Source organism: Urocitellus parryii, chromosome 3, assembly GCF_045843805.1.
Source record: "Urocitellus parryii isolate mUroPar1 chromosome 3, mUroPar1.hap1, whole genome shotgun sequence".
NCBI classification, from domain to species: domain Eukaryota; kingdom Metazoa; phylum Chordata; class Mammalia; order Rodentia; family Sciuridae; genus Urocitellus; species Urocitellus parryii.
Window position 1 is genome coordinate 165,255,669 of NC_135533.1, and position 19,152 is coordinate 165,274,820.

At 41.3% G+C, this 19,152-nt stretch overlaps 1 protein-coding gene across 14 annotated transcripts in view; it reads left to right on the forward strand.

Moving 5' to 3' along the window:
- The window catches only part of Cadps (calcium dependent secretion activator), a 476,750-nt gene that overhangs the window by 387,219 nt on the left and 70,379 nt on the right, over positions 1-19,152 (forward strand). For all 14 annotated transcript variants that reach the window (XM_077795614.1, XM_077795616.1, XM_077795615.1 and 11 more), the window contains 4 exons: positions 1,973-2,128; positions 6,477-6,624; positions 16,184-16,258; positions 17,166-17,249. In XM_077795614.1, coding sequence (XP_077651740.1) covers positions 1,973-2,128; positions 6,477-6,624; positions 16,184-16,258; positions 17,166-17,249 — 463 coding nt within the window. The remainder of the gene's footprint in view (positions 1-1,972; positions 2,129-6,476; positions 6,625-16,183; positions 16,259-17,165; positions 17,250-19,152) is intronic.

The following is a 19,152-nucleotide window of genomic DNA, read 5'->3' on the forward strand; positions in this document are numbered from 1 at the left end:
TCTATTAAAAGTTAGATTAGGTAGCATCTGTTTAAAATTTAAAAGTAAATATCTTAGAGCTTCTCTTACCTTCTTCTCTGCATGCTCTGTGACACTGTTTTTGAAAAGATATGAATCAAGACATTGTAATAAAGCAGATAATGGTCTCCGTTCAATTAATTAAGGCATGAGTGGGAACACATTTTGGTAACTGCTTAGCAATCAAAATAATCTTGGTGCTATTGCCTTAACATTAGCAGTTTATCTTAAAAATAAAAAGAAAATATTCTTTTCCTCATGTCAAAACTTAATAATAAGCTCTTCAAAGAAAAAAAAAACCTAAGAGAATTTTCTGAAACTCTGAAACCAGATGGGTGTCAAAATGTTGTTGTAATAAATACCAATTATTGCATTCATATGTACTTAATGATTTAAAACATAAACCATGCAGTTCCAAAACGGGGCTTAGACTAGACAAAGTTGGGGTTTCTTTTTTTCCCAGGCCTAGGATGGGACAGAGGGGAAAGGCTGAACTTCCGCAGAGAGACAAAAGCATCTCTTCTGCATGATGCTTATGGCAGTATCTGAGAAGGAGGCGTGGATTCTCTATCACCCACCAGGAAATGCCTGATTCCATATCTTTTCATGATTCCAATTTCCTCCTTTTGCCACCTTTCATTTTAAGGACGTGTTTCCATGTTACCTGCTCCTACGTGTCAGATAACATCTACGTACTGACCTCAGACTGGTCTGTCCTGAAAACATTACCCTGTCGGTCCAGGCCGTAGGCTCCCTCCTGGCATGTTGGGAGTTTGCCCCGTCCCTCCACCCCCCCCACCCCGCAGTAGCTGTGTATGCATTTATGCACTAGCTATATTTCTCTCTGAAGCATTAATTCAATGCAGCTGGCATCTGTCACAATAGAAACACCCACTCTCATCTGTTTCTATAGACGATGTCAGAACAAGTGATAATGCATGGTGTGTTGGGCATTTTATAAATTACCGTGTTAGCATTAGTGGTATGCGAGGAAGAGGGTAGGGGGGGCGGCCACCCCTCAGAGCTCCAAAAGGAATTGTTACCAAAGAGAAAGCCAGCAAAGGGCAAGATGAGAGTGGATCATTTCCTATACACAGGCTTTCCGTGGATGCCCCAGGTAAAAGTCCCTTAGTCATCATTGGACAGAAAGGAATCACCTCCCATTTCCCCATCTGTACAGAGGACTGGGTAAGACAGTATGGCCGAAAAAAGAGCTCAGGTTCTGAGCCCTGCAGCATTGCAAATCTCTCTGGTCCACTCACCTCCCCTGCCCTGACTCCCCTCCTCCTGGGGCTGCCTGTGCAGCAGGCTGGTCTGTGAAAATTGGAATGAGAATCAAACTGAACACGAATTTTGGGTTTGGGGTACCCAGGTGTCCCCCCGTCTTGATCCCCCCCACCCAGTTTCTTTCCAGCTCTTCAAGAGAGAAAGCAGGTCCTCGCTCACCACTTTGTTAGCACTAAAACCGAAAAGTCTTGTGCAATCTCCAAGAAGCCTCCGCTCTGGAGGGCAGCTGGGGAAGTGCATGAAACCCTGAATCTTAATAACTGCATGTTGCCATGTAGTTATTATCCGTGGAAACTGACTTCTCCCCCTGGTGCGTGGCCTTCATCTGAATCATCACATGTGTTAATGTGGTTATTGAAGGAAGGCTGATTTTTACCATACGCCATTCTCCTAGTTGCTATGGAACCAACCCCTTCTTCAGACGTCTCACTGGTCTGGAGTAATTGGCAGAGCAAAGATGACTAGGTCCTGTATGGTAAAACTCAAAAGCTGCGGTGGAGATTGCCCCCACCTCCACCGCCAACACGCGTCGTTTTGTATGTGGAAGCCACTGTTTGCCTAAAGCCTCCTAGCCCACCCCCACCCCCCGTCGGTTGTCTCTGTGTTCATTTCTACAGAGCCTGGGGCTTACTGGGTGACTCTTGTCTTCTAATTCTTGTCCTGCTAGTAATGGATCAGGCACCTCGGAAGATCTATTCTGGAAACTTGATGCCCTTCAGACCTTCATCCGGGACCTGCACTGGCCCGAGGAAGAATTTGGAAAGCATCTGGAACAGCGGCTGAAACTGATGGCAAGTGACATGATTGAGTCCTGTGTCAAAAGGTAAGCACAGGTGGCTGGATAGATCCAGCATGTCTCTTCCACTGTCCACTGGCACCAGAATGGTGTCTTCTCTTTCACTGTGTTTGGGAGTTTAATGGAGACAGTTATTGTTTATAAAAGCCAGCTGGATCGCTAACTACCCGAATCTAGCTTGTATTCACCTGCCACCCATCTGTCCCAAACCCAAAATAACTTGGCTGCCAATTTTCTCATGGTTATCAGCACCATGAAGGAAAGATACACATGTTCTTTTTTTTTTTTTTTTTTTTTTGTATCTGGAATCAAGCCTAATGGGCATTTGACTCGTGAGCCACACTCCCAGACCCCAGCCCATTTTTTAAATTTAAATGTAAATTTTTAATTTTAGAGAGACAGGGCCTCTGTAAGTTGCTGAGGCTGGTTTTGACCTTGCGATCCTCCTGCCTCAGCCTCCTGAGTCTCTAGGATCACAGGCGTGTACCACTGCACCCAGCACCACATTCATTCTTGTTCATCTCTGTATCCCCATTATCTAGCAGTGTCTGGCACACAAAAATATTTTACCTAGTAAGATTTGTTAAATACATGAATGTATGTGGCTAGGTGGAGTGTTGAGAGGAAAGAAAAAGAGATGAACAAGCTGGGTATGATGGTGCACACCTGTAATCCCAGTGGCTTAGGAGGCTGAGGCAGGAAGATCGAAAGTTCAAAGCCAGGCTCAGCAACTTAGGGAGTCCCTAAGCAATACAGTGAGACCCTGTGTCTATATAAAATATAAAAATGGGCTGGGGTGTGGCTCAGTGGTTAGCGCCCCTGGGTTCAATCCCTAGTACCAAAAGAGACAGAGAGAGAGAGAGAGAGAGAAATGAACATACAATTCTAGAGTATCCAGTATATTTGGTACAGGTGATTTTCCAGCAAAGTGAGGCTAGACCCAATCCTGTCAATCATTCTGTATATGTGAAGTAAGCACCTATAGTGTGATAACTATTCATTGTCTCTGCCAGAATCTGATTGGGTATCAGGAAGTGGGCAGGAGACATTAAACATACACTTTACCTTCCCACAAATTGCCCGTTTTGTCACTGTGGCTTGTAGGATTAGGGTAGGACTTGGAACACTGTACTTGCAGTTCCTAAGCCAACTGTTCCAAGAAGGTAAGGGGAAGAGAATGAGGACAACATGCAGCCATTCAACAAAAACTGAGCTCCTCCCGTAGGCCAGACACAGTGCTGAGTCCCCAGCAGGCATGTTGAAAGAAGGACCACCTCCCTTCCCCCATGGAGCATCCATAGCTGAATATCAAGTACAGACGTGAAATCCACTGACTTGACATCCTCATCATCATCACCCTGCTTGCCCCAGGCACAAGCCCCAATTCTTTTTCCAACTTATAACTGTCCCATTATTTTTCCTCATTCAAAAAAAAAAATCCACTACAATACAAGCTGCACAGGCTACTCCAGCTCTCCAGATGTTGTGTAGTTTAGTTGATGGATCAGTTGTGGGTGATAGGAGCAGGGTTTGCCTGAACATGCTCCGAATTCATCATCTTATATTTTGGAAGAGGAAAAGAGAAGTAATAGTAATCAAAACAGGAAACCAAAAAGGCCAAAGAACATCATGACCCCAGGTAGGTGGAGAGCCTCTTGGTGGGAATTGGGGAAGAACTGTGTGCCCTGGAGAATCTGGGCAGGTGCTCAATGCTGCTTCTGGAAGCTTATAGTCCTGGTGATCCAGATCCTGGACTTTGCTTTTTTCTTCTCACTTTCAGACCCAAGGACAGGCCTATTTCTCAAACCCACAGTTTCAAATTCCACCATCTCCTACAGAGTCAGTATCCATTTTAACAAAAGCCATACTTTTCTGATGGCTGAACCCATCCACCATTAAAAACATCTTACGGGAAAGTTCTTTACAGCCAAAAGTCCTCCCCCAATCTGTCCTAGGGACTGAAAAGCATTCGAATTAAGACTTACCAGCTCCTGCTCTAGGTACACACAATTGTGCAAAAAGACATTTATGTCCTCTGTTGAGAAGCCAGTCCTTTATGTCCTTTTCTCAGAGAAAAGAGGACGATACGAGAATATCAAAGGTAGACAGGACTGTTTTATTCCTTATCACATTACAATCATCTTAAACAGAGGCAGGGCATGGACCTGGTTCCGTCAAATCTCCTCACTCTCCCCAGGACCTAGAAGCATGCTAGGATTGCAGGAGTTAAGTCACCTTTTATTGGCAGAAGTTGGGCCAACGCACCTGTATGGCTCCTGGACTCCTGAATTTCCTTCAATTCAGGCCCCAGACACAGATGCAAAGCAGCCAAGAGCAAATGCTGGTAGAAATATCATCCCTTGACCTCCAGCTTTAGAGGAAGTCCTGGAGAAGCCCTTAGGTGTTTTAACGCATAACATCTGTGTTAGAAGAACCTAGAACCACCATGTTCCTCTTTGGGACAGAATAAAATAACCCCTGCTATCGGACAGTGGAGTAGGATATTGTTTCACAGATGTAAATATGCAATGCCAAAAAGTCAGGCAGGCACTCTTCAGGTCTGAGCTTCCAAGAAATTGAATGCATCCATCTGACAAGACATTTACAGAGCCTCAGAGCCTAGTCTGTGTCAGGTCTGAGCTGAACACAAAGCCAGCTGGGTTAAGTGAACTCTCCATGCGTGGCTTTTGGGTCCCAGAGAGCCCTCTCAGCCATATTAATTCTACATTCATCTTCCTTTTCTCACAGCCCCACACTCCAAGGGCTATGAACAGTTCTCTTGTGAAAACAGAAGACGATTACTTCATTGGAAGGGAGCGATTTAGCATTTCCATCTCTCAAATTGGGCCGGAACTGGCACACAAGCCTCGGAAGATCAGCACAGGGACCTGTCCAACTCAGTTCCCCATCAGGCCTCCTTTTTCACAAAACTAGAAGAGAATGTATTTTCAGCATAGCTTAAAATGATCATCATGATTAGAAAGCTACTTCAGTGTACTGAGTCTTTAGAAGCCAAAATACGTTTATCTTTAACATGATCATATAATCTATAGGGGTGTTTGGAGGGTTGGGTTGAGGTTTTTTTTTCCCCCTTAAGAACTGGGCTTCCAACCTTAGAAATTATACTTGGCTTCTCTGCCTGCACCCGGGGTTTGATAGCAAACTGGCATCCTTTCCTGAGCTAACTAGCTGTGTGGTCCTCCTAAGCACTGTTAGAAAACTGCCACAGATCCCTCTTAAAGCAGTGCCTCCTTGGTGGCTACGTGAGCTCTGGAACCAGACAGTGAACAATGCCGATAAGGTGCCTTAGATGAAAGGGACTTTCCTAAAGCCACCAATAACCGCTTGCTTTCCTTTAAAGACATGGAACAATGTGACACCGTTCCCAGAAACCTTTTAAAATATAGCTAGGCCTTTTTACAATGCTGATATCAAGAATTAGATCTCACGCCTGTAAATACCAACTAGCCACATCAGATCAGGATTTTCCTGTGAGCAATTAGCACGTTGCTGGTGTCCTAACTGGATGTACACCAGAATCAGGTTACATTAGATGATACAATGCTCCAATTGTATATTGTGTGTATCTTATAAGTGAAGTCGACATAACATTGTATTTTAAATCTATTGGTTTTAATGATAGAAATACATTCTTATTGAAAATAATACACTGACATTGAAAAACAAAAAACACAACAGAAATTTCCTAGTCCCACACCTTCTAATCTCACGCTCCTCCCCAAAGGTAGCCCATCTTTAATGGCTTGATCCATTTCCTTTTTTATGACCCTTTAACAAGCAAAAACTGTTTTGGTTTTTTGGGGGTGGTTTTTTTTTTCAGTCTTTAAAGCAATGCAATAAATTTGCTGGATCCCCCCCCCCTTTCAATCTCTTTCAAAAGCAGCAAGAAAGAAAACAATAAATGTCACTTAAGATTTCTCTCCACCGTGAGGTGTTGAAGATTAGAAACTGCTTTTTTGTGTTTTTTTTTTTTTTTAATGAAGTGATTCAAGGTAGGCCATTGCCAATGTGAGAGATCTTACGTATGCTATAATGCTATAATCGGGTTTTTGTTAATTCATTCGTTCTCCTGCAATTAGGGTTCTCCGTAGCATGTAAACTATAGACAGAAATACGCCGAGCTACAGGTGTTCCGTGGACTGCCGAGAAAGGAAGGGTGTGCGTGGCTGTCTCCATGAATAGACCCTCCTTAGATGGGGAAGTCATTTAAAAGAGAACACATGTGAAGTCATTGTCGCTTGAAACTGATTACAGCCTTCAATTTTCTTTTTTCACTGGCCTCTCAGAAAAAATGTCTCTTCCACCTGCTGCCATCTGAACACTGAATTGGTCTTTTCCTACTTTGTTTTAATAGAACCAGGATTGCATTTGAAGTTAAGCTGCAAAAAACCAGTCGATCAACAGATTTTCGAGTCCCACAGTCAATATGCACCATGTTTAATGTTATGGTTGATGCCAAAGCTCAATCAACAAAACTTTGCAGTATGGAAATGGGCCAAGAGGTAAAAAAAAAAAAAAAAAAAACAGATTTTTTTTTTCTGTCTCCATTGATCATATAGAAGAAAACTTCACAAATTCCTTCCATCCACTCTAATCTGATAGTTTTAGAAATATACTCGGAACATTTGTAGATTAAATCGTGGATGAGTGTTCAGTATCTGTCAAGTAAATTTCCAAGGCATGTGCTGATGAGATTGCCAGTCGCTTGGAAGTGATTCTTGGCTGGAGCCAGGGTGGTTGTAAGGTTTCTTAAAGCTAAATGACGTTTGATGACCTTATTTATTAGGCTGGTATCTCCAAAAGATCTGCGTTTGCCAGCATGCAAGTCATTTTCATGTTCGAAGTGCATGTTAGCACTTGGAACATCTGGACAGCAGGAGAGCTCTTTCTTATATCGAGCAACTCCTCGGGAGTATAACTTTAGCTCTTGCTGCTAATCCAATCCCCAGCCAGCAGGTTCTGAATGTCCAAAACAATTGCAGGCTTTCAATTTTCTATAGATTCGCATGGATTGTGAATCTTCCCTGACCAAAAGTTTTCGTCCTTTGCTAAGTTTCCAACTCCAAAGTGGTATTTAAAATGTAAAGGCGAAGGAAACAGCAACTCAGGCTTGATTAGAGATATCATGATCATTTTTCTCCGATGGCCTTAAGCCAGCTAGATATTCATATACCAATTTAGAATTAATTCAGAAACATTTCTGGCAACTGTGTGTTGTTGCCAATTGGCATAAATTGCTCCTAAATCAGATCTTTCGATACCAGCCTTCCATGCTCAGAATTTTTACTAAATTATATTTGCTCCCTATTTGTTATTTATTTTCTCTTTCGGCACCTTCCATTTTTAAATGTGGGTTGGTGGTATTCTCTTTCTGGCAAGATTTTCTTCAACCTTGTATCCCCCACAAGCGTGCTTCCTTAGCCACCCCCTGCTAACTTCTGCTCCTGTCTGATTCTGAGCCTTTCTCAGGGAGTAGGTTCTAGGTCTCAGAGTCAAATGCAGAGGCCCATAGTTCTCTTTCCCAGCCCTATTTGCTGCATATGAATGATCTCCAGCCGTGGTTCTCAAATTCCGTGGGGCATCACACTTATCCAGAGAGCTTCTTAAGACTCACATTGTTGGATCCCATCTGGAGCATTTCTGCAAGGGTCTGGGGTGTGACATAAGAATCCCACTCCTGACGCCGGGCCTTGCTGATCCTATAGTTCCAGAGACCACACTTTGACAACCATTGTTTTGGAGGCTCAGCTTCCAAAATTGAGTTCACAAGAAGGACTAAGACACTTAGCTAGTCCCCTGGGGGAAGGCCTGTGTTGGATGTCCAACCACCTGGATTCTTGCCCTGGTTGCTCTGCAAACTGGAGTTGGACAAGTCAGTCTGCTACTTTAGGGCTCAGTTTCCTCATCTGTAAAATGATAGCACTATTCTAGTTTTAGCCAGCTTGTTTTTAGCTGCAGAATTTGGTTTTTCAAACCTTATGGAGACAGCCAGCCTATGAAACTAAAAATAGAGCTGCTCTGGATGATGGGGAGAGAGAGGTGGGGAAAGAAAAGGATACCCCAGCTAGTGACTCCTCTCTACCTCTTCACCCCCACATCCCACCTGAGCTTCTCTGGGGGGCCCTCAACACTCTCAGGCTTCACAGAGCCTTGTTTCAAGAAATCTCTAAAATTCATTAAAATTCCTTTGAGCCTGGTGTGGTGGTGCATGCCTTTAATCCCTGCCACTCTGGAGGCTGAGGCAGGAGGATCTCCAGTTCAAAGCCAGCCTCAGCAAAACTAGGCGCAAAGCAATTCAGTGAGACCCTGTTTCTAAATAAAATACAAAATAGGGCTGGGGATGTGGCTCAGGGGTTGAATTCACCTGAGTTCAATCCTCAGTACCAAAAAAAAAAAAAAACTTTCAGTTTATACTTTCCAGAATGTTGTTCCTCCTGAACTTTTTTCCCTTGGAGTTGCTGCTGCTTTTTATTTAATTGAGATATAATCCCCATAAAATTTTCCCTTTTAAAGTATATAATTCAACAGGTTCAGTATATTCACAAAGTTGAACTGCCATCACTATCATCAATTTTAGGAACATTTTCATCATTCCAGAAAGAATCCAAGTACCCATTTAGTCATCACTGTACCCCTTCCCTTCCCAGCCCGAGGTAATCACCAGCCTACTCTGCATAGACGTGCCTATTTCTAAGGATTTTCCTATTCTGGACATTTCATAGGTGTGGCCTTGGGTGCCTGGCTTCTTTCACTTAGCATAAAGTTTGAAAAATTAATTCATGTTGTAGCATGTATTGTTCCTTCCTACTTATGACTCCATCGAGTAGATATACCACATTTGTTTATCTATCCATCAGCCAGTGGACATCTGAGTTGTTTCTACTTTTAGCTATTACAAATAATTCTGCTATGAAGGTTCACGTGCAGTGTTTCTGTGAACCTATGTTTTCAGCTGTCTTGGGTATATATCTAGGAAGAGAATCACTGGATCATAAGGTCAATGTGTGTGTGTGTGTGTGTGTGTGTGTGTGTGTGTGTGTGTGTGTGTGTTAGTTACTGGGAATTGAACGCAGGGGCACTCTACCACTGAGTCACATCCCCAGCCCAGAGTCTTGCTGAGTTGCTGAGGCTAACCTCAAACTTATGATCCTCCTGCTTCATCCTCCTGAATTGCTGGGATTTCAGGCATTTGCCACTGTGCCCAGCCTGTTTAACTTTTTAAGGAAGAGCCAAACTGTTTTCTAAAGTGGCTATACCATTTTATATTCTCACAAGCGATGTACATACAAGAAATCCAAATTTTCTACATGATTTTTTTTTTTTGGTACCAGGAATTGAACTCGGGGGCACTCTACCACTGAGCCACCTCCTGAGCCCTATTTTGTATTTTATTTAGAGACAGGGTCTCACTGAATTACTTAGGGCCTTGCTTTTGCTGAGGCTGACTTTGAACTGGCAATCCTCCTGCCTTAGCCTCCCGAGCCACTGGGATTACAGGTGTGTGCCACTGTGCCTGGCTCCACATCTTAGTAAATACAGCCATCTTGCTGTATGTTTCATGGTGTCTCTTGTAGTTTTGACTTTCAGCACCATTTGACATCTTTACACTTGTTTATGGGTCATTTGTTTATTTTCTTTGAAGAAATGACTATTTGTAGTCTTTGCCAAATATTTAAACTGGGGTTTTTTTTTTAATGTTGAGTGATTGGAGTTCTTTATGTATTTTGGATATTAGACCATTATGTACATGATTTACAACTATTTTCTCCCATTCTGTGGATTTTTTTCCACTTTCTTAGTAGCTCCCTTTAAAGTAAAAAGTAAAAAGGGGGAAAGTTTTTTTTAAGTTGAATGAAGTCTTATATATATATTTCCCTTTGGAGCTTTTTAGGGTGGGCATCTTAGTTGCATTTCACATGGATGACACTATTCCAGGGTAGGAGAGGCTTGATACAGTAAGACTGGCCTTCCGTTCTGCTCAGTGGCTGCTTCAGACCCTGCCCAGGTTGATTTAATTATGGCCTTCTTTAAGGAGTTCCCACATATCTGGCCAGATGGCAAAACAATTCTTCCAAACAAATCAGGTGACTTTGATCTGAACTCTTTTTCTTTTTGCATTGGGGGCTTGGAAAGAGCAGTAGGTATAGGAGATTGTTTAAGATCCACTGAGAATCTGGTGAAAGTTAAGGAGCCACTTCTCAAGAAAGCAACTCTTACACACAGTGTTGCCATGCCAATTTCAGGATAGCTATGACCCTCCAGAGACCAAACCACAGATCCTGGTGAGAGATATCTAATAAGAAATAAGAAGTCACCCTTTCTTTCATTTTTACCACTAATCACATCTGTGTTAAAGTTGAATGACCTTGGCTTAACCTTGGAATCTGGTTTTCTAGAAGAACAAATTGTCTAGTGGTTTCATTACTTTGTCCTATGAACCCTCATCTTAATTACCAAATGCATGAACTTGAGAAAGTTGTTCACTCTGGTGACCTACTGCCACTGTCAAATGAAAGATACAGCAGGTGCCAGGCCTGGTGGTAAATGGCTATCATCCCAGCAACTTAGGAGGCTGAGGCAGAAGGATCTCAAATTTTAGGCCAGCCTCAGTAACTTAGTGAGGCCCTAAGAAACTTAGGGAGACCCTTTCTCAAACTGAAAAAATAAAAATCGATGGGGTGGGCATTTTACATTTTAATGGAAAAATAAATATTTAAGATGGAAAAGTATGGTTAATAAATGTCACAGCAGCTGCCTTTAGATGAGACATTATTCCCATGCGGAAATTCAGGAAGGGATCTTAAAATTGGAGATTACATCACCTTGACAGCTTTTAGTTATGGAAGGAGATGGAATCTGGGTGGTGGTGATCAAAAACTAGATCTCTAATATGGACTTACTCTCCGCACTCACAAAATACAAGCTACTTAAAAAATTTTAGGCCAATCTCATTTCTCAAAATGAAAACATTAAAATGTAGCTCAGTGATAGAGCGCCCCTGGGTTAAATTCCCAATAACCCCCCCCCAAAAAATTGGGGTACATATTAACTTCTGGATGTAAGACTAGAAAGTTGTCTTGGGTTTAGCCAAATAGGAACATTCCAATGCCTCTTTATGGACATTGTTCTATGTGATACTGTAGAAAGGATTACATGTATTTCCCCCCAAGCTACTCAATGTTTTTTAATGAAAACAATAACTGAGGCTTTTCTCAGTTTTTTTCCAATATAATACAGAGAAAGAGATAGAGAAAGGGAGAGAGAGAGACCAACTACATGTTTTCATTAAAGGTCCATCCAATACTGCATTATAATCAATGGCTCTTATCCAAAGGATATGGTTTTTCATAGCCATATTATAAAGACCTACCATGATATTTCTCCTGAGTATAAAGGAATCAGAGATACTTAAATGACCAGCTTGTGGGAGCAAGGTCCCTTCTGAGCTTAAAAAGCCAAGCATCTGAGAATACACAGGAGGAAACCAGAAGAGATTGTACTTCCTCCGAGTGATTTGGAGCCATAGCAGTGACTTTGAGTAGACCGTCGATGGAAATCCCATGAAAATGGTCTTTCCTCCGTTCCTCATTTTACAGAATGGAGATGTTCATCTCCAAAGTAAAAATGATTTGTTAAAACCAGTTGACCAAGGATGACTGAAAACATCCTAAAATCAGGATAAGAATAGTTGAAAACCCCATTTTTTTAAGTAGCTTGTATTTTGTATTTTGTGAGTGCTGGAGAGGAATCCCATATTAGAGATCTAGTTTTTGATCCTGGATTCCACCACCCGGATTCTGTCTCCCTCCACTACTAGAAGCTGTCAAGGTGATGTAATCTCCAATTTTAAGATCCCTTCCTGAATTTCCGCATGGGGATAATGTCTCATCTAAAGGCAGCTGCTGTGACATTTGTTAACCATACTTTTCCATCTTAAATATTTATTTTTCCATTAAAATTTGTGAAGTACCAATAGAGAGGAAATTGTGTATTAAATAGTTTCTCACTTGGTCTAGTGTGTTTTCGTCTCGTTTCCAAGGTCAGATGGTCTTAACAGAAAGACAACATACACACAATCTGTTCCATGACAAGGCAAAATGTGCAGCGCAGGAAGTCAAGTGGAATGTTTTTCACGTCGTGATTGTGAATTTGCAGCAACTTAGCCTGTCGGAAGCAAAAGTGAACTCCGCAAACTTTCTACACCATTGGAAATTTGTAGTTCCTTTGATAGCTCCCGCCATGATGGAGGGCCCCAGGGTAGAATTCAGGGTTATAGTAAAGTGAATCCAAGAAGGCTAGCAGAGACAGCTGGAAAATGGGGAAATGGAACTGGTGTGGTGGTGCACGCCTGTCATCCCAGCAGCTCAGGAGGCTGAGGCAGGAGGATCAAAGGAGTTCAAAGCCAGCCTCAGCAACTTAGCAAGGTACTAAGCAACTCAGCGAGACCTGTCTCTAAATAAAATATAAAAAGGACTGGGGATGTGGCTCAGTGGTTAAGCATCCTAGATTCAATCCCCCCCCCCACCCGAACCCCATACCAAATAAACAAGGCGGGCGGGCAGAATGGTTTCCCATTCTATCAGAATAGAACTGGACAATCAAATTACAAGGATTTGGTGACAAGAGAATCTGGTAGCAGTGATGGTAACTAGAAGATGCCTTTATGCTAGAACTGTGTATCTCCCCAGAAAGAGCAGACTGAAGGCAGAGTCCTGTTGCTTCAGAAAAGCAAACCAGCCAAACAAGTCTCATATATCATAAAAAATCTGGCAAAGGGGATTCATGCATTTTGTAATCGCTCCAAAAGGAATAGGAGCTGTTTTGATATTTATCCCTTTGCTACTTGATTAGCAAAGTAATTAATACCCTGGCCTACTATCTTCCCAAAGTAGATTTTACTTTAATTAAAATATAATTTGCATACAATAAAGTGTATAGATTTTAGATGAGTTTTGAGATGTGTGCCAACCCATGTAACCACCATGCTGACTAGGAGTGGTTGGACCTCAGTAATGACACTGCCACACAGCACTTGGAAGTTTCTAAACCAGATTCCCATATATGGCTTGGTGACTTGATTAGGTGAATCTGATTTCTACATTCATAGCAGTGATGATTCTAGTTCTGTAGCAGAGATAATAAAATAGACCCAGCAGTAATTGCCATGTTCAAGTTTCCACTGGAAGTAAGAGACAGAATACTCAGATCAGGACACTTCTCAAGCAGGAAAATGAAAGGAAGGAAAGAAGGTAGGTTCATTATAACAGGAGAAAAGTGAAGAGCATAATATCTGTAAAGAGCAAGTTTGGCATGGAAAAAAATCGAAGGTAGGAGGGGTTCCCATAATCACAGTGTCCCCAACCTGCCTCCATATGAAAGGACTTGAGGTCCCCCAGCTCCTGAACAGAAAGCATGATTCTCTTGGCTAAAAGAATGACATCATTAACTCCTCACATCAAGACCTGTAATCTTTCTCTTTGTATTTATCCCTTCAGCCAAGTTTCTCAAGAGAATATTTTGATTCTCAATGATGTTCTTTGCTTGGTTAGAAACCCCTCAGTTAGTATTTCATAATGTATCATTTTGCACACAGCTAGCTTCTCTGGCTTACTTTAAATCCCATAATTAATTTAATAAATGTGACTCATTTCTAGCAATGCAAAGAAAACCTAGCAGAGTGAAGTAGTCACATGGGGAAGGAAAGTCAAGATGTGATTCTGGATCTTATCTCAAAGACCTAAAAATGAATTTGGAGCCCCGTCAATATTCCTGAATTCTTTTGCTCCTGACATCTTTCTTTGTGTTTCTCGCACAGAATTCTGCAGATCAGTTTTCTGCATTTAGCTTCAGGTTTATGCTACTGACAAGTAAATCCTTTCTTGAATCTAGCAATCGAGCCACCTCAGTTCTGATTCACCAGGACTGTGCAAACAGGGTTTGGGGTTTGGTTTTTCCTCTAATCAACTAAAACGAGGAGGAGGGTGATACATGATAAGATCCTCTCACCCCATCAGCTATTCAGTGACAAATGGAACAAATAATAACTTTTGAGCTGAAATTACGGTTGACAATATGTTTTCACATCTAGAACCTCACTAGGTCTTCAAAACAGACCTATGTGTTGAAGAACCTGAGTACCAGGAAAGGGTTTGGGCACTGTATTTTTTGAATAATAGGACAGACCGGCTAAGAATCTTTCTTCTTATATTTTATTTTATTCTTGATAGGTTGGCACATACTGTACATGTTTACGGGGCACATGGGGAATTTTGATAGGAATATACACCATGTAATGATCAAATCTGGGTATTTAACATAGCCCCTGCCTTAAATGTGTGTGTGTGTGTGTGTGTGTGTGTGTGTGTGTGTGTGTGATGGGAACATTCAAAATCTTCTCTTCTATTTTGAAATACAGATCTAAAAATCTAGGTACAGTGTCTCCTCATTCCCATTCCAAAAATCAGTAAGAAGAGGGACTCCCCCCTCATATTGGTCCTAGGTCATGGTATTATCTGTTTTGCTTTGTTTTTTACAGATAAGGAAACTGAGCTAGATTTTTGTAGGAAACGTGACTTCTCAACTTGGCACTGGGACTTTAATCCAGGTCTTCCAATGACAAAAAGACCTCACATATCTTTATTCATTCTGAGTGATTCTGACTGCCAGTTATTAGAATATCAAATCCCATTCCTATGGTTTATTATCTGTATGTTTTCATAGCTTCCTTTTTTTATTTTGGATGGTTTATTTAATTATTTTTATTTTTTTCATATGTCCTTCTTGTCCTAATTTTCATTTGCATTGTTCCTTTGTTTTTTTTTTCTGTTCCTAATTAATCATCCTCTGAAAGTTTGCTAAAGAGTGGGTAAGTGCGTTTTCCTTTCCAAATAGCAGTGTTTTGCATTGTTTCTTTTCTGTGTGTGTTAAGGAAAGACAGAATAATTGAAATGGATAGTAAATTGATCTAATAAATGTCAAGGAGCTGGCATTTCATATTTTGCATTGAAATCGCTTTTCCTTTTTCCCTGGCATGTATGGCAGATTTTTTTTTGTTGTTTGTGTGGGGGTTTGTTTTCCCATTGCTATTTAAATGTAATTGACAGCCACAGTTAGAGAAATTGAAAAAATTCAACCACTGTCTCAGAAGTTCTCGGTCTGGATCTGCCTAGGCTTGAATGGAGGAAATGGGTCACTTGCCATAGAGTTCACTGTTACGTTGCCAGGACACAGATTCCACATCTGTAGATAAAAGTGGGCAGCTCCGTGGCATGAACCCAAATCACCTGAAGGTTTCAGAACAATTTTTGCAAAACCAGTGTGTTGGTCAAATTCCCTTTGGATGGATCCAGTTCTATAAGCCACAATCTCCCCTGACCCCAGCAGTTTCCCAAAGATAATTTTCATCTCTTTTATTAGATTATTGTGGCATCTGGCTTTGGAAAATACAGATCCACACACTGTCAGGCTGTTAAGCCACCCATGCACGTTATTGGTAAATCTGTGTGTGTGTCTACATATATCAGAGACATCTAAAACCCTGGGTGAAATATAATGAGCCTGGTCATCTTTTAAAGAGTTTCAGATCTCTCTCCATTAAAGACCTGGAGTGAGAATCTTATAGATGCTCCTGGAACTATGGAAGTAAACTGGGTTTGCAGGCCAGGCTTTATTTATAAATTGTGTGGTCTAAAATTACCAGTGGCCAGGCTCAGGGGGCACACAGCTGTAAGACCAGGGGCTCAGGAGGCTGAGGCAGGAGGATCAAGAGTTCAAAGCCAGCCTCAGCAATTTAGAGAGGCTTTAAGCAACTCTGAGACCCTATCTCTAAATAAAATACAAAAGAGGTCTGGGGATGTGGTTCAGTGGTTGAGTGCCTCTGGGTTTAATTCTCTATATAAATAAATAATTATTTTACATATATTATATTATTATATTACATATATTATATATACATATATACATATATATTACACATATATACACGTATATTATAATATATATATATTACAGTGGATGTCATGCCGTCCCAAACATGCTAATTTTTTTTTCTGTGTTCCTTAGCATCAATACCATTCAAAAATAGACGAACTAATCGAAGAAACGGTTAAAGAAATGATAACACTCTTGGTGGCAAAGGTAATCAGCCTCTGGTGAAATGCTTCCTTATAATCAGGCTTTGTTCATAGCTTCATTTCCATTAAAATGTAGCACATTAAATAAATTTTAAAAAAAAAAGTTGAAGAACCGGAGACTTGTATCTGTCAGGAAACAAGATTGCACACCACCCAGCCGCAGCTCCAAATGATTTTCCGATGATTGCAAGCCGCGTGAAGATAAATTGATCAAGTGGCATATGTTAACTTAATAAGAATTTGTCCCCAAACGTTGCATGAGGTTATACGGGAAATGTTTGTTTTTTCAGCCCTGACAAAGTTAGATTTTTAAACACAGAAAGTTAAACGGTAATAAGGAATTCTGCCATCATGAAAACCCCTTTTTCTCTAGTTTCACATTCAGTGAGAGTCATAATAAAACATAAAAGTCAGATAAAGCTATTTCAGTCACCCTCATGAATTATAGAATTTTAACTAAGTAATACTGAATGGGAAGACATTTATATTTGCCAGTGCTAAACTTCTGTTTCCCCCAAATTACTGATAAAAGACAAATAAAAATAGATTGGATTAAATGTAGTGCTAATATGTAACGTAAAAACGGCTTTGCGCAGTTTTGGATTTTGAAAAGTGCATTTAATATTATCGCACGCTATGCGCAACGCAATAATATTTTGTCACTTTGCACTTCTGTAACCCTCTATATTTGCAATCACATAATAATGAAGAGAAAGCCGGATAAGTCAAATATTTCTGTGTAGAGGCAGAGCCTCTTCTTTTCTCTGAAGGTGGGAATCAAGTCATAGAATTCCCAAATGAGCCGGGGACTCAGCCCCAGTCTCTACGTGGTAGAAAAATATTGTTCTTTGTCATGAACAATTATGGTTTAAAATAATGATTTTTTTTCTCTTCTGCTGTTTTTTTACTAGTTCGTTACTATCTTGGAAGGAGTCCTGGCAAAATTATCCAGATATGACGAAGGGACCTTGTTTTCTTCTTTTCTGTCATTTACCGTAAGTCAAGAGCTTCTTCCTTAGTTGGGATTGGAGTTTGCAGGTGGGGTGCGGCTGTGCTTCTTCTTTTGGGGGATGTCCATGTGTGTTAATTGAGATAAATTATTGATATGTAATATTAACATAAAGAGAATGATCAGGATGTTTCCTAATGGCAGGTAATCCAACATCATTGCTATTTCTTTTTCTTTTTCTTTTTTTTTTTTTATTTTGTTGTTGTTACCAGGGATTGTACCCGGGGGGCACTGAACCACTGAGCCACCTCCCCAGCCCTTTTTCATATTTTATTTAGAGATAGGTTCTCACTGAATTGCTTAAGGCCTCACTATATTGCTGAGACTGGCTTTGAATTCTCTACCCTCCTGCCTCAGCCTTCTGAGGTACTGGGATTACAGGTGTGTGCTACCACATCTGGCTCATTGTTGCTATTTCATTTGTGAGTGCACAATATGTGTATGAACACACAGACACACACATCCCTCTATACGTCGGCATCCAAAGAGCTGCCCGACAACACCTGCCTTAGCTATCTCTGGCAAATCACTTTGTGTGGGCCACAGTTTCCTTACCTGTAAATGAGGCAGATTCCCTTTAGAGATTGTACTTGGAAGAGCTGAAGGTCTCACAGAGCTGCAAATAGTTTTATGTGGTCCTTCCCATATCAGGAATGCTTTCCTTGACTGGATTCATTTGCATGTGAACACCAAGAGCCTTCATGAAGCAGTCTGCCTTTCAGGATAGACCTGCCTGGGCTCACAGCCACGAGCTGCCTGACAGAGCCTCAGTGGTCTCTGCAGACGGGATGTGTGTGTGCCGACTCTGGGTGGTTTCATGTATTCATACCTGCCCGGGACTGGGAACCATTTGCATTCACAACCTCGGGAGCAGATGACTAGGGCCTTTATAATGTCGAGAGGTACCAATTCTGTGCCAGAATTGGGCTTAGGCAAATTTGAATAGAAAAGGCAACGTATGTCCTGTAGACAGGAGATCACTGGAGCAGGCCACTGGAAAGGCTGCTTCAGGGACCCAGTTCTCCACTCTTCCTGCTATCGGGCAGATAGTGCAGCTGCTTGTACCCCTCTCATTTTTGATAGCAGGATTTGGCTTGCTCTGAGATATTATAAGACAGACAATCAACTTAGAACCCCCTGTCTGTGGGTCTTTAATTCAGTCTGATTGTCAGAAGGATCTCCCAGATGGGTATTGAATGCAAGAAAAAGCCCATTACAAGGTAGTAGACAGCATACCACCATCTTTGGAAACTAACACCAATTCCATTACCAATATTAACCAGCTGTGTGATCTTGAGCAAGTGTCTCACTCTCTCTGAGCCTGTCATCTGTAAGGGAGTAAGGGGAGGATAGGATCTATAGTCCCGGCTTATAATAGAGCTTATTAAATAGCAGCTATTATTAACAGCAGGTAACTAATATTGTTATTATAATATGCATATAACCTCCAAATATACCCTATTTTGCTCTTTCACCAGCCCATACTTTAATCTTCCAGAAATTAAAAAAAATGTTGGCAGAAAACAATTAAAAGTTTCTAGACAGCATCCAGTGCCAAACTTATCTTGATGTGCAACCCTGACCTTCTTAGACATAAGGACTGGGATTCAGTCCAGGAGTGTGAGGACCCGATCCCTGGAGTTTATTGGTGAAGATGGGGTAGGACAGAGAGAGTGACAATAGAAATTCCATCCAATTTCTTTTTTTTTTAATTTTTCAATATTTATTTTTTAGTTATTGGCGGACACAACATCTTTGTTGGTATGTGGTACTGAGGATCGAACCCAAGCCACACGCATGCCAGGCGAGCGCGCTACCGCTTGAGCCATATCCCCAGCCCTCCATCCAATTTCATTCTGCAGAACCAACTTTAATGTGTCACAGCTAAA